The sequence below is a fragment of the Melanerpes formicivorus genome, unplaced genomic scaffold (assembly GCF_026170545.1).
Source record: "Melanerpes formicivorus ecotype bairdi unplaced genomic scaffold, bMelFor1.0.p_v2 SCAF_2, whole genome shotgun sequence".
NCBI lineage: Eukaryota > Metazoa > Chordata > Aves > Piciformes > Picidae > Melanerpes > Melanerpes formicivorus.
In genome coordinates this window covers 42110204-42124999 of record NW_027142354.1, presented here as the reverse complement: position 1 = coordinate 42124999, position 14796 = coordinate 42110204, and the positions used below count along the sequence as shown (strand labels likewise).

Below are 14796 nucleotides of genomic sequence, written 5' to 3'. Positions count from 1 at the left end.
GGGAGGCATCAGGGCACAACGGTTGGGTGACCCACTCCCACTTTCCCCTCCCTCACACCCAGCTCTCCGTTTTCTGTTCACAAAGGAGAAAGATTTTCCTAAACCCCAGATTTTACCTGCAGGCTGTCTCCATGGACATAGATCTGGGCCACGGGGTCACTGCGGATGTAGATGTTCTCTATCTTCTCTGGTGCGATATATTCTCCCTGAGCAAGTTTAAATATATGCTTTTTCCGATCAATGATTTTAAGAGTGCCATTCTGTCAGGGGAGAGAAACGAGAGTTCCCACAGAAGTTAGTTAACCACAGAGGCTCGGTCAGCAGTCTGCTTTTAACACAGCATTGCCAGAAAATGCCTCTCTGCTACGTCAAGCTTGTCCTGAAAAATCCAAGCTTAATCCTTTGTCAAGAGAGCTCTGCTTGGGAATTTCAGACCAGCAGTTGACAACTTAGAGAGGCTAACACAATACGCACAGGTAACCATTTCCCAATGTCTCCAGTGTGAAGCCAGCCCTCCTGGTCCAGTGCTTCCTTTGTCTTCTCTTCATCTTTCAGATAACCTTTGAAAACGTTTGGTCCTTTCACGCATATCTGCAAAACAGGCAGAGGGGCTGATCAATTATTGGATTAGCCTGCTGCAAACACTACCAAGCTAAACAGCACTTCACTAAACCTGAGAGATTTTCAAGGTTTATTTAATGGCTGTGCTCTGTGAAACTAAAATAAATGGTGCTGTGTAAAATTACCTACGGATAATTTTCCTTTTGTTGTTTTTTTTCCCCCCCAAGCTGAAGGAAATCTGAAAGAAGAGATTGCAATGTTGATTTGCACTCAGCTTGCAGTTCTCAAACCCAGCCTCATTTCAATGAGCTTCCTTTATGTGCAATATAGAAATCATAGCAATTCAGTTCATCTTAGCTGAACTCATTCATTCAGTCTTGGCTGTTAAAGTAATCAGGCTGAAAGTACTGCCACAGCCCCTTTTTAATTAAAGCTTTGCTGCTCTCTTGCTGAACTGACATTTTATTTCTTGATGGGAATACAGAAGACATCTGCAACCATGCACCTCACAGAGCTAAAATACTTCTATGACTACATAACTACTTAGTACAGTGAGAATTTGATATAAAAATGTGATTTGCTACCTCTCCTTCTCCTTTGGAAGCAAAATAATTCAGCTCTTCCACATCCTTCAATCTGATTAAGTTACAGGGCAAAGGGGCTCCTACATGACCTGGAAATCAAAGTTATCAAGTCACTTCTTATCTCTCCTATAAACAAGAATTAGCATTTTATTATCAGTTGCTTGCACAGGTGTAGGCACAGGGCATGTTCTTGCAGGAGCTGTGTCTGTGTGCAGAATTAATGTCTTCATTTAAGGTTTTGAGCTATTACAATTAAATACCCAAAGCTCTTGTTTGGGTATAAACCCTGTTTTCAAACATGCCCTAGTACAGACTGTGCCTCTCTTACCTGTAATAGACTAAACCCTTTTTAAAGCTTAATTCATTCTAAAAGCAACCTCTGTTGTTTAAATCACCTGGGAATTTCAACTGCAGGAACATCATGTTGAGCATAATCCCCCCAACCCCTATAAGTTTTTTCAAAGATGAAGTGAGGACAGTATCTGCTGCAGCCCACAGGCACTGTCAGAGCACTCAGATGTGCAAAACAGTCCCACGTCCCCCAGAAAGAGCCACTAGAACAGACAGGCTCAAAGAGAAGGACCAGCTCTGCATCACAGAGGCCTCAGGACCTCAGGAGATCATCCAGTCCAACCTCCCTGGTAAAGCAGAGCACCCACAGCAGCTTGCCCAAGGTCACAATGGCCAGGGGGGTTTGGAATCACTCCAGACAAGGAGAATCCACAATTCTCTGGACAGCCTGCTCCAGGGCTCCAGCACCCTCACAGCAAAGAAGTTTCTCCTCCTGTTCAGTTGGAACTTCCTGGCCTCCAGTTTGTTCACATTGCCTCTTGTCCTGTCACTGGGTACCTCTGAAACATCTGGCCCCAGCCCCTTTCTCCCTATCCTGTAGCTCTTGCTGAGCATTGATCAAATTCCCTCTCAGGCTGCTCTTCTCCAGTATGAACAGCCCCAGGGCTCTCAGCTTTTCCTCCTCACAGAGATGCTCCAGGCTCCTCAGCATCTCTATAGCCTTCCCTGGAGTCTCTCCAGCAGTTCTGTCTCTCTTGAACTGGGGAGCCTAGAACTGGCCCCAGTACTCCAGCTGCGGCCTCACTAGGGTGGAGTAGAGGGGGAAGAGAACCTCCCTTGACCTGCTGGCCACACTCTTCTAATGCACCCTAGGACACCATTGGTCTTCTCGGTCATAAAGGCACATTGGTAGCTCATGGTGAACCTGTCATCCACCATGACTCCCAGGTCCTTCTCCACAGAACTGCTTTCAAGCAAGTGAACCCCTCATCTGTGCTGGTGCAGAGGGTTATTCCTCCCCAGGTGCAGCACCCTACACTTGTGGTTCACAAACTTTGTAGCTTTCTCATGGGCTGAAATCTCATCTGACAAAGGGACCTGATCAAAGCTCACGGAAGATGAGGATGATGCCACGTGGGTGGCACTTTGCTTAATGCTGTCCAGGGCATGGACCTAGGGGGCAGCAAGCCCCAGCACACACCAGCATCTGCAAGGGGCTGGTTCTGGTTTGGAGAAAAACAAACAGATGGCCACTTGTGCTGGGAGAAGAAAGCATGTGCTCTTCTCCAGCCACTGAACATGTGGGTTGGAAAGAAGGAAATGTTTAACTGGCCAGGACAATTAACACCCAGTGTCCAAGATTACTACTATCCAGTATCCAGTTAAATGAGGATGAAACTGATTGAAAAACATTTTAATAAATATTGACTAATTATATTAAGAAGAAATTAAGCCACAGCACTTGTATGGGTTATCTCAGTCTTTCTTAGTGATGATTTTTTAGCTCAAGATCAGTTTTTAAACCCTGAAATAAATAAAGTATTGAGTGGGTCTGTGATTGATGCCTGGGTTTGCTCATGAAGTACATGAATAGATCCATCTTTTCAGCCTTTCTTTTTAACTAACATCCATTTAAATTCAGCTCCAGTGCTGTGGAGAGGACTCACAGCACCAGGAGCACAGAGTATCATGAACAACAGCTCAAGGGACAATTCCAAATCTCTCCAGGGCAAATGTGCCTAACAGCTGATCCCTGCTTATTTATTCTGGACTAGTGAGACTTTAAACAACATTAAATTTCCTGAAAAGTATTCACAGATTGATGAATGCTGCATAACACTCTGGGATGTAACCCTCCACTATTTTCTAGAGAAATCTGCCTTTATTTTCTTGTTGGAGATAGAATCATTAAGGTTGGAAAAAACTCTCTAAGATCATCAAGTCCAACCTTCTACCCAATACCTCCATGACCACTAAACCATGTCCCAAAATGCCACATCTACTTGTTTCTTGAACACCTCCAGGGATGGTGACTCCACCACCTCCCTGGGCAGTCTGTTGCAATGCCTGACCACTCTTGCAGAAAAGAAATTCTTCCTAATCATAGAATGGTGAGGATTGGAAGGAACCTCTGGAGACGATCTAGTCCAACCCTTCTGCCAAAGCAGGATCACCCAGGGCAGGTCACACAGGAACACATCTGGATGAGTCTTGAATGTCTCTAGAGAAGGAAACTCCACAGCCTCTCTAGGCAGCCTGTTCTGCAGCTCCAGCACTCTCACAGTAAAGAAGTTTTTCCTCATGTTGAGGTGGAACTTCCTTGGTTCCAGTTTGTATCTATTGTCCCTTGTCCTGTCACAGGACACCACAGAAAAAAAGCCTGGCCCCTCCTTCTTGACACCCACCCTGCAGATATTTATAAACATTAATAACATCTCCTCTACATCTTTGCTTCTCCAGGCTAAACAGCCCCAGCTCTTTCAGCCTTTCCTCATCAGACAGATGTTCCAAATTAGATAGTGGAAGAGAATTGATTACCTGATGTCCAGTCACCTGGGGTGGTGAAGGTGCAGCCAGCTGTGCATTCTGTTTGGCCATAACCTTCATAAACCTGACAAAGAAAGAGATATCTTTAATCAGCGTTGATGGCTTACCTAGTACCCAACAACATTCTAAGATCTGCCTCCTGTGGATTTGGCTCTGTAGAGCTGAAAATAATGAGCAGACAAGATCAGCACTTAGCTTTTGAGACAAGAAATACATTACTCTACAAGATTAATTTATTAGTGGGGAAAAGAGGCATTTTTGTGGAATGCTTAGAAAGTATTTCTTTTATCCTCTCATTTTAGGCTCATGAATGAAGCCTTTTAGTTCCCCTGGGCTTCCTAGAGGAAGAGAAATAACACAGTGGACATCGTAAGTGGGTTCAACTATCTGAACATTCTCTTTCTCTATTTATGTACAGAATTAAAGTTGTGTAGTGATGTTCCTAGCATGTGCCCAAGCACATTTCATTGCACACACTCAATGAAGTGCTAGGATGGAGTCTTTGGGGTTTTTTGCAACTTCCTGCTGCTCCCTTCTCAAGGTCGTTCCCACTGCAGCTCCAGAGCTCCAGGGACACCAGGACGCTGGCTCTGCCCCAAACCCTGTGGCTGTTGTTGTGGCAGTCGTGAGGTCCTAACCCATCTCCTTTCTGACATGCAGTGTTTCCAAGCTGGCAGCAGATGAACACCTCCAAAGAGCCACGTGAGCCCACCTGGCATCCGAGGGCGGCGCGGAGGAAGCCCAGGACGGTGGGAGATGCAGGGGCAGCACCCGTCACTATCATGCGAACACAGCCCCCAAGACTGGCCTGTGTGACAGCAGGAGAAGAGAGAGGAGAGCAGCACAAGTTACTGCAGGTGGCAAAGAGAGAGGAAAGCAGCACAAGTTACTGCAGGTGGCAAAATGAGCACTGTCCCAAGTATTGCTGGCACTGAGAGTGCACAAAATGCTCTCTCTAGAACAGATGCAGCTGTGCTACAGAAATATGAACTGGCTGTGAATCGTAGAATCCCAGCATGGGGGAGGTTGGAAGGGACCTCTGAAAATCATCCAGTCCAATCCCCCCTGTTAAAGCAGAGGCACCCACAGCAGCTTGCCCAGGATCACAATGGCCAGGTAGCTTCGGAATCTCCCCCGGGAAGGAGATTCCACAACCTCTCTGGGTAGCCTGCTCCAGAGCTCCAGCACCCTCACACCAAAGGTTTCTCCTCCTGTTCAGGTGGATCCTCCTGGCCTCCAGTTTGTGCCCATTGCCCTGTCACTGGGCACCACTGATAAGTGTCTGTCTCCATTTTCTTGCCCCCCACCCTTTAGCTCCTTCTGAGCATTGATCAGATCCCCTCTGGTGCTGCTCTTCTCCAGGCTCAACAGCCCCAGGGCTCTCAGCCTTTCCTCCTCACAGAGATGCACCAGACCCTCAGCATCTTTGTAGCCTGCACTAGACTCTCTCCAGTAGGGATCAAATGTCAGCTAAATCACAAAAGGTAGAACTAGTGCCCAAGTTAAAAACCTTTTGATGTATGAAGGTGAAATTCCCACACCTTTTGGAGCATGTGCAGCTTTGGCTTGACTGCTGTGGCTACCTTCGCCTGGGCTGGCTGAAGTCCTGCAGAGAGGCAGCCCTGGCCTTCGGGAAACACATCTAACTCTGGGAAACTGTTGGGTAAAACCCAGACTCTCCCCCTCCGGTCTTTTTTCCCCCTGCATTTACACATTGTGGGTTTTAATGACGTGGCTGCCAAGCCATCTAAACAACACTGGCCCTTCTTTAGGGCAGATGACCTTCAAATATTTCTGGAGGTTATTACATCAATTCCTGTGTTGCCTTTTACTACTTTCTCCCTTAATTTCCTTGTTCTTATTCTAAAAGGGAAAAAAAATAAAGAAAAAAAAGAAAAGACAGCAGAAAAGAAAGCAGCTCCTGTTTGAGCCCTGCAGTCTCGCCAGCTCCTGAATCAATATGCAGCCTGCCCTGCCTCGTGTCTGCGCTCCCCTCTGTGCTGCCTGAACTCTGCTGCCTTGGCATACTGAGGACACAACTAATCCACAGAGACAAAGTACAGTCAGTTTCTTTAGTTAAAAATAAAGTGGCAGGTCTCCAGAGAAGTTATCCAATTATAAACCCCCTCCCCAAAACAACAAACAAACAAGTAATCAGAGCCCTCCTGAAGTAGTACAGAGCCCCCAAAACTTGGTTTAGTGCCAGTTCAATATATTTTTTTAATGGAAAGGCACACAGCAGGGCATTCTGATTCCTCTCCCCTCTCTTGTTCTACCAGAGTTTACACCTGCATTTTTCTCTGCACCCTTATTTTTATTTCCCTGTTGTCAAGTTTTGAACTTGCCCAGGTGAAACCCATCCCTAAACCCAGTTGTATCTGCAGAGGATTTGCAGCTAACTTTGGAGCAACATCTCTTTGATGAGTTACTCCTCTTTTCCTCAACACCTTCCTGAATTTCATGCTCAGGCAGAGACAGAAGTAGGTTGATGCAGTCCGTTCCCTGCCTGTCACTGGGATGAGTAGGCAGAACCCATAAACCCATTAAGCCCATGGGTGCTCAGTCCCCACAAGGCAGAAAACACAACTAATGAAGGAGGTGACAGCAGCCCTGGTGTCAGAGGCTACAGTCCTGTTTCTGGGCACCTTCACCTGGCATATGCCTCCACACAGTCACATTTCTCCTCAGGGCACAGCCTGTATCAGAGAACTGCAAAACCAGGGACTGTTCTGCTGAGCAGTGATTTCTCAGCACTGCTGAAGTAGGAATGTGACAAAAGCCATCTCACTCTGCCATGTGTTTCTCTCTTCCCCTCCGGAAATCTGTCTCTAACAGAACTGAAATTCTGGCGGCTTCATAGAATCACAGAATGGTTTGTGTTAGAAGGGACCTTTAAAGATCATCTAGTCCAACCACCCTGCAATCACCAGGGACATCTGCAACTAGAGCAGGTTGCTCACAGTCCCAAAAACCTCACCTGGAATGGTTCCAGGGCTGGGAGTTCTACCACTTCTCTGGGCAAACTGGAGTCAGAGTCTCACCATCCTCAATGGAAAACATTTCTTCCTTGCATCCAGTCTAAATCTTCATCTTTGACTTCAAACCACCACCCCTTGTCCTGTCACAACAGGCCTTGCTGAAAGCTCTGTCCCCAGCTTTCTGATCTCCCCTTTAAGCCCCAAAAGGCCACCAGAAGCTCTTCCTGGAGCCTTCTCTTCTCCAGGCTGAACAAGCCCAAGTCTCTCAGCCTGGCCCTCACAGCAGAGGGAGGGGTTCCAGGCTTCCCATCATTGCTGTTCATGGTGTTTAAAAATAAATAAATAAATAAATAAATGTGGCAGAAGTTAACACAAAAGTTAGTGAAGCAACAATCTGTGCTGCATTTCAATTTCTATTGATTTTTGTCTCTTCTCTGGAGAGATTGCAAACCCGTGGACATTGTGACCCTGGGCAAGCTGCTGTGAGTGACCTTAGCAGGGAGGTTGGACTGGATGGACCCAGAGGTTCCTTCCTTCCCCACCATGCTGGGATTCTGTGAAGCACACTGACTTTATGGAAAACCAGTCATTGCTAGAAGAAATGATAGCTGACTTTAGTCTCCCTTCTGCAATTGCTTACCTGTATTTTATTGAAGAAAAGTTTATCCCACAAACTGTCATTCCGGATGATCCCGTTGCGAACTTCAGCCTTTTTCCGTCTCGCTGCAAATTCCAGAATCCAGCGCTTGAGGGATGTGTCTGCCTGGCTGAAGATCTGCAGGAGCAGGGGGTGAGAGGCAGTGTGGCACCCAGCAAAGAGAAAACATCAACAGCTGGTCTCACCAGCGCAGCTACACATGCTGCTGAGGCCAGGTGTGGTGTGGGTGCCTGACAGTTAAAGACGACTTCTTTTGGAGAAGAGGAGGCTGAGGGGAGACCTCATTGCTCTCTATAACTCACTGGAAAGTGGTTGCAGTAAGACAGGCATTGGTCTCTTCTCCCTACTATCAGGTGATGGAATGAGAGAAAATGGCCTGAAATTGTGCCAGGGGAGGTTGAGGTTGGAGATTAGGAACACTTCCTTTCCTTCAAGAGTTGTCAGGGACTGGAGCAGGCTGCCCAGGGAGGTGGTGGAGTCACCATCCCTGGAGGTGTTCAAGAAAGGTGTAGAGATGGTACTTTGGGACATGATTTAATGGCCATGGTGGTGTTGGGTTGATGGTTGGACTTCATGACCTTAGAGGTGTTTTCCAACCAAAACAATTCTATGCAACCTGAGCAACTAGGAATGAGCAGCTTGAATCCTAGAGCAGATATCAGTGATGAGGTGATGGGGCTGAGTTGATCTAAGCTCAATCAGGCACCAGCATGAACAACATCTCCCCAAATCAGAAACCACCAGTGTCCATCCCTCCTGATGCAGCAGAATCCCTGACCTTGGGGAAAAATTTAATCAGTAGCTTGTGCTTAAGCTCTTCTTCAGAGGATGAGTCTTCTGAGGAACAAATATTCCCAACTGGTCAAACAGATTTAACATGGTGACCAGATGTGCCTGTCTTAACTTCCAAGACCAGTTTGAAAGTTAGTTTGAAAGATCTCTAGATCCAAAAGCCAGCCACCACACATTTATACTACCTAAATCACAGAATAGCTTTAGTTGGAAGGGATCTTAAAGATCATCTAGTTCCAAACCCCTTGTGATAGGCAGTGACAGCTCCTGCTAGCCCGGGTTGCTCAAACCCTCATCCAGCCTGGTCTTAAACACTTCCAGGAATGAGCTATCCACAACCTTTCTGGACAACTTCTTCCAGTGCCTAACCACCCTCATAGTAAAGAACCTCTTCCTAATGCCCCATCTAAATCTCCCCTGCTCCAGTTTAAATCTTCACAGTCATTTTGCAGCTCCTGATTTTCATCTGCCATTGCCTTCAGAAAATGAGATTTAAGCTCCAAAATTGATTGAAGGGCACAAAAAGTCATAATGCATCCAGGTTTGGCTGGCGTCTCTGTAATGAAAAAAATCCCTCCTGTCTGGAAATGCCACCAGTAACCCCAGTGAGAATAGGGTGAGAGACTAATACAGAGGGATTCCATAGTAAGATGCAAAAGCCATATCTACCATCTGTGTAAATGGACATGATCTAGATTTAGGAATTGGAGCAGCTGTATCAGTTACAAGAGGGTAAGGATGTGTTTGCAGTGAGGCAGGATAATCCACTCAGGAAAGACCCACCACAAAGGGACATTTGGCAAGGGCTTGTGGTGATAGGTCAAGAGGGAATGGATTGAAGCTGGAAGATTTAGGCTGGAGATTAGGAAGAAATTATTTCCAGTGAGGTGGTGAGACACTGGAACAGGATGCCCAGGGAGGTTGTGGATGTCCCCTCCCTGGAGGTGTTCAAGGGCAGGCTGGATGAGGCCTTGAGCAACCTGGGCGTGTTGGAGGTGTCCCTACCCATTGCAGGGCATTGGAACTGGATGATCTTTAAGGTCCCTTCCAACCCAAGCTATTCAATGAACCTATGAATCTATGAAAGTTGTTATTCCAAGGGGAGCAAAACAAAGCTCACCTTATCATACATCCTGTTCAGCAGCCGTGGCACGACAGGGAAGATGGTTGGCCTCAGGGCTTTCATATCATCAGACAGCAGGCGAATGTCTCCTTGGAAGAACCCAATTCGCCCTCCATGGCAGTACACCACAGACTGAAGGGAAGGAAAAAAGGAACCTCATGTAACCTCTTTGCTTTTCATTTCCACAGCACAGCATCCCTCCCGAGCATGAATCTGCCTTTCCTGAAGGCAAAAATGGGGCTTTAGCAGTACAGATCTAAATAATGTAACCACAAATTTTGCACTGAGCAGAAATGGACAGATAGTTCTGGGCACTTCTCAGAACTGGCAGTTCAGCAGCCACCAAATCTGCCACTGTTTCTGGAGGAACAAGGCTTTCAAGAAGGGATTTCCCTTCATCCCCTGCATACAGGGGATTCCCATCCCTGGAGGTGTTCAAGGCCAGGTTGGATGAGGTCTTGGGCAACCTGGCTTAAGTGAAAGGTGTCCCTGCCAATGGCAGGGGGGTTGGGAATAGATGATCTTTAAGGTCCCTTCCAACCCAAAGGATTCTGTGAATCTATGACTCTGTGAAAAGTCCAAGTTATGGTCAGATTTTTGGATCTGAACTTCTCCTGTGAAGCCCAGACCTACCATAGCAGCTCACAGCATGAGGACCTAGTGTCAATAAATGCATGCACATTAAAAACATTGTAAAACACACTGAGCAGCAGCTGATTTTTAGGTGTTAATACTTTAGTTTTGTTTAAATACAACAGTAGAGACTACGTTAGCAATACAGCGCCTCATCCTGTATCCCAGAAAGAGAAGCCCACTTCGTCAAAGGTACTTTACTTGCATGGAAAACACAGATCTACAAGTTTTGGACTTGGAAAGAAACAGGCCACTTTGATCAGATCAGAACAGGGCTGGCTGGGTGGCATCAGACAGGGCAGGCAAACTGGCAGCTAGCCAGGACTAGTCACAAACTGGTCAAACTGGCATTGTAGCACTTGAGAGTGTTTGGAGACCAGCATCACTGCCCTACTTTTGGAGCTCAAGTAGGAGCAGGCATCCTGCGCAAAACACCCCCCAATGCCAGGAGCTGAGCCTGGACCAGTGTGCTTGCTTTTCTGAGCTCTGCAAGGAGCAGACTGAGAATATCAGCTCCCCAAAATAACTTAACTACTTTAAAATTCCTTAAAAGACACACAAGTTTTTAACAGGGCAGATGTATTATTTCTGGCACAAATGTCACTGGGAAGTGAGAGGCTCATATTTGGAGGCCTGTCTACCTCCAAAAGTATGCTTTCAGCCTAAAACAGCTCTCTCTGAGAAAGAACAAAGCTGCAGCTGAATCCAGACCAAACCTTCACCTGTTGGATCAGTTTATTTTGAAGCTTCTCAAGCCAGGAGAACTGAATGTGATAGTCTCAACTGACTTCTCTTATGAAGAAAGGCTGATGGTCTCAGGGCTCTTCAGCATGGAAAAGAGAAGGCTGAGAGGCCAGGCTGGATGAAGCCTTGAGCAAACTGGTCTAGAGAAAGATGTCCCTGCCTATGGCAGGGGGGGTTGGAACTGAATGATCTTGAAGGTCCCTTCCAACCCAAACCATTCTATGAATCTCTGAATCCTGGAATGGCTCTGGACTCACGGCCATGTCACTGGGACCAGAGGCTTGGCTCTGGTGTTATGCAGGTGGCACTTCTGGAGTACAAGCTTTTTTTTAGTGCTACAAGATATTGCTGGTTATTTAGTATTTTATTCATTTTATGGCTTTGGCTTTGTTGGTTTTTTGTTGTTGTTTTGTTTCTGGTGTGGAAAAAAGAGATGCTTTCCACTGCCACTAGGACCTTACCTGTACCATTCTCTCAAACATGTGTGCTAAAGGCAAATAGGAAATGTGTACATCCTCACAAGTAGGAGACCACTGACTCTGGAAGAAAACAGAAGGAGCCCCAGGAGGCCTCGTCAGTTCAGGCAGGTTTCTTACCTGTATAACTCTTTCAAACATGTGAGCCAGAGGCAGGAAGGAGATGAGCACATCGTCCTGTCTCGGAAAGATCACTTTCTGCAGGTGAAGGGCATGGGAGACAGAAAGGAAAGAAACACTGACAGGAAGACAACAAGAAAGTCATAAAACAATAAAAAAGAAAAATGGCACCAGAGGAGCAAAAGGGTAAAGATTGTCGAGAGAGGAAGGGAGCAGCGTAGGAAGGGAAGCGTTAAAGCCACAGCGTCAATGACAGCTTGGTTAGCAGGAGGAGTAGAGAGCACGAGATGGACACAGAGGGCAATGGAGAGGGCTCTCCATGGCAGGAGGCATATCGTGTCCACACAGCTGGAAACGGAGGCTCACCCTGGCAGAGAACCCAGCTGGTGTTCTCTGCTCTCTACCATGAGGTGCTGAGGCCATGGCTTGCACTCTTGGCTGGGTAAGGACCAGGAGGAGCATCCTGCAGCTCAGCAAGGCTCTCCCAAGGTTCTCCCACATTGCACAGAGCCCATCAGAGAATCACAGTGCTACCAGAGGCAAAGCTAGAGATTGGTTTATTTTTTTTTCCTTTTCCTGTGATTAATCATTTATTTGAATCAGAATATGTTGGGGAAATTAATGATTTTCTTTTTAAGATGCAAAAGCTAATGATTTCTGTTAGTGTTCCTCTTAACTGTAAGGGATTAAAATGGGATTTTTGAGGGCACTATTGCTGCCCCATAGACAGGTGCAAAAAACAAGTTTGCTAATGTTTTAGTTCTCTTGCAGGCTGCAATAAAGACCCTGAGAGCTTTACCTGATCCATGTCTGAAAAGACAATTTATCCCTTCTGTCCTCATTGCCAAGGGTGAAGCTTGCCATGATATTATGGATTGGGTAAACTGAAAGCATCGTTACCCACTGGCCTCCACCAAGGGCAGTGGTTAGTGGAAAATGGGTATAAAATCTATAAGCTGTCAGAATTAGCTGTTTATAAATCATTATTACACCCACTTTGCACCTCCATGGCTGGGACAGAATTGTTAGGCTGGATTGAGGCAGAGGGATTTTCTTCCTCAGGGGGTATTTTATTGACGTTTAAGAATAATAATGTTTTTTATTTAAGTCTGTGCAAGTCCTATTTGGATAGTTCCTCCCAATTACTGCCTAGTGAAGTCAGACAGGATTGACCTCACAGGCATTTTCAGCATCATCTTTCAGATTATTTTGTGTCTCAGCCTCTTTTATTCTATGTTATTTTATAGGTTTTTTGTCTTTGCAAGTCATAGTTGGATAGAGTTGTTAGCCATTGGAATGTGCTGCTCAGGGATGTGGTGGAGTTGCCATCCCTGGAAGCGTTCATGAGGGGATTGGACGTGGCACTTGGTGCCATGGTCTAGTAGGCATGAGGTGTTGGGTGATAGGTTGGACTTGATGAGGTCTTTTCCAACCTTGTTGATTCTATGGTTCTATGATATTCCCTCCCAATTACAGTATCACAATATAACTAAGGTTGGAAGAGACCTCGAGGATCATTGAGTCCAACCTATCAACACCGACCTCATGACTAAACCATGGCAAAAAGTGCCACGTCCAATCTCCTCTTAAACACCTCCAGGGACGGTGACTCCACCACCTCCCTGGGCAGCACATTCCAATGACGAACAACTCGCTCAGTGAAGAACTTCCTCCTCATCTCAAGTCTAAACCTCCCCTGGTGCAGCTTGAGACCGTGTCCTCTTGTTCTGGTGCTGGTTGCCTGGAAGAAGAGACCAACCCCTTCCTGGCTACCACCACCTTTCAGGTAGTTGTAGAGGGCAATGAGGGCAATTATTACCTACTGAAGACAGATAGGGTCGACCATGCAGCCGTTTTCAGCAACTCACTTCATATCATTTTGTGTGACAGCCTGGCTTAGTCTAGTTATTTGGTTTTGTCTGTGCAAGTCCTATTTGGATATTCTCTCCCAATTATGACCTACTGAAATCAGAAAGGATTGACCGTGGGCATTTTCAGCAGTTCATTTACTATCATTTTGTGTCTCAGCCTACTGCTATTTTATTTTATTATCTTTTTTTTTTGTCTGTGCAAGTGGAATTTGGATATCCCCTCCCAGTTATTACCGACTGAAATCAGACAGGATTGACCACGCAGGCATTTCCAGCATCTCAATCCAGATTATTTTGTGTGTCAGGCTAATTTATTTAATTTCATTTATTTTATTTTATTTATATATTCTCTTATGTTATTTATTCTATTTAATTTTATTAGTTTATTTGCCTGTGCAAGAACTATTTGGATACCCTCCCTGCCTCCCCCTATTACCTACTGAGATCACACAGGATTGACCACGCAGGCATTTTCAGCATCTCATTTCAGATTGTTCTCTGTGTCAGCCTGAACAAAGTCATTAGAGCCTGCAAATCTATTTAGATATTATTTCAAACTGGCCTCCTTTTCTGCAAGCACAGTAATGTCAAACCATCAGCATCACTATCTGTGCTGCGTTTTTTGCTGCTGCTGTTGTTGTTGTTCTTTGCTTTTTCTCTTGACATAAGTGCCCAGACAACAAATAATTTGCTTTTCAACTGGACCAAAATAGTGACCTTGAATATTACTTCACACTTGGCACAGTTGTCCAGTTCAATATAAAAAATGCAAACAGCTTCTTGGTGTTTGAGAACAATAAATAATGATAAATCTGCAGGTTCAGTTTAAAAATGGTCCGTTTATAAACAGCACTGAGCCAGGCAAAACTGGCACAGGAGCCTGTAAACAGCAACCTGACCACATTTGGCAGCTTTAGGTCTTTTTATTGTGTTAATTTATACTACTTTTATGTATTTTGCACTTTGCTTGGTTTCCTGGCTGTGGCTAGGTGTTGCCTTACTCTTGTGAAGCACTTACTCTCCCCAACAGCACTCTGGTGCCTGAACCTATCAGATTTACAACCACTTACATCAGACTTAAGTCTCAACCTGATACCTTTGAGATTCACCAGAGAGTCCCATGGCCGTCAGTGAACCCTAAACCCATTCGTGAGGGCCAGCCCTGGAAGATGCCAAGTTCCCCTCAGCTCCCTCTAAATCAATTCTCTTCCAAAATAAACGTTCCTGCCCTTTGATGCTCAGGGCTAGATACGCATCAGCTTTCATCTGTGCAATTCTGTGATCTCCTTGCCTCTGGACCCAGCGAAGCCTGAGGGCTTGCTGCCAGAAGCACTTCATCCTGCAAGGAGTCACCACTCTGCAAACCTTTGGACATGTGAGTTCAGTGGGGTTCCTCACTGCACGTGGCACACTTTCGT

General features: G+C 45.8%; 1 protein-coding gene across 4 annotated transcripts in view; it reads right to left on the bottom strand.

Annotated features, from left to right (window-relative positions):
• Positions 1–14796, bottom strand: part of ACSL6 (acyl-CoA synthetase long chain family member 6) — a 68797-nt gene that overhangs the window by 10834 nt on the left and 43167 nt on the right. For 2 of the 4 annotated variants that reach the window (XM_068158122.1, XM_068158140.1), the window contains exons 11-18: positions 11508–11585; positions 9532–9666; positions 7602–7736; positions 4696–4791; positions 3975–4047; positions 1146–1234; positions 475–591; positions 117–260 (exon numbers count right to left, since the gene is read on the bottom strand). In XM_068158122.1, the coding sequence (XP_068014223.1) occupies positions 117–260; positions 475–591; positions 1146–1234; positions 3975–4047; positions 4696–4791; positions 7602–7736; positions 9532–9666; positions 11508–11585 (867 nt within the window). Of the gene's footprint in view, positions 1–116; positions 261–474; positions 592–1145; positions 1235–3974; positions 4048–4695; positions 4792–7601; positions 7737–9531; positions 9667–11372; positions 11586–14796 lie in introns of all 4 variants that reach the window. The other 2 variants (XM_068158113.1, XM_068158131.1) reach the window with 2 other exon arrangements.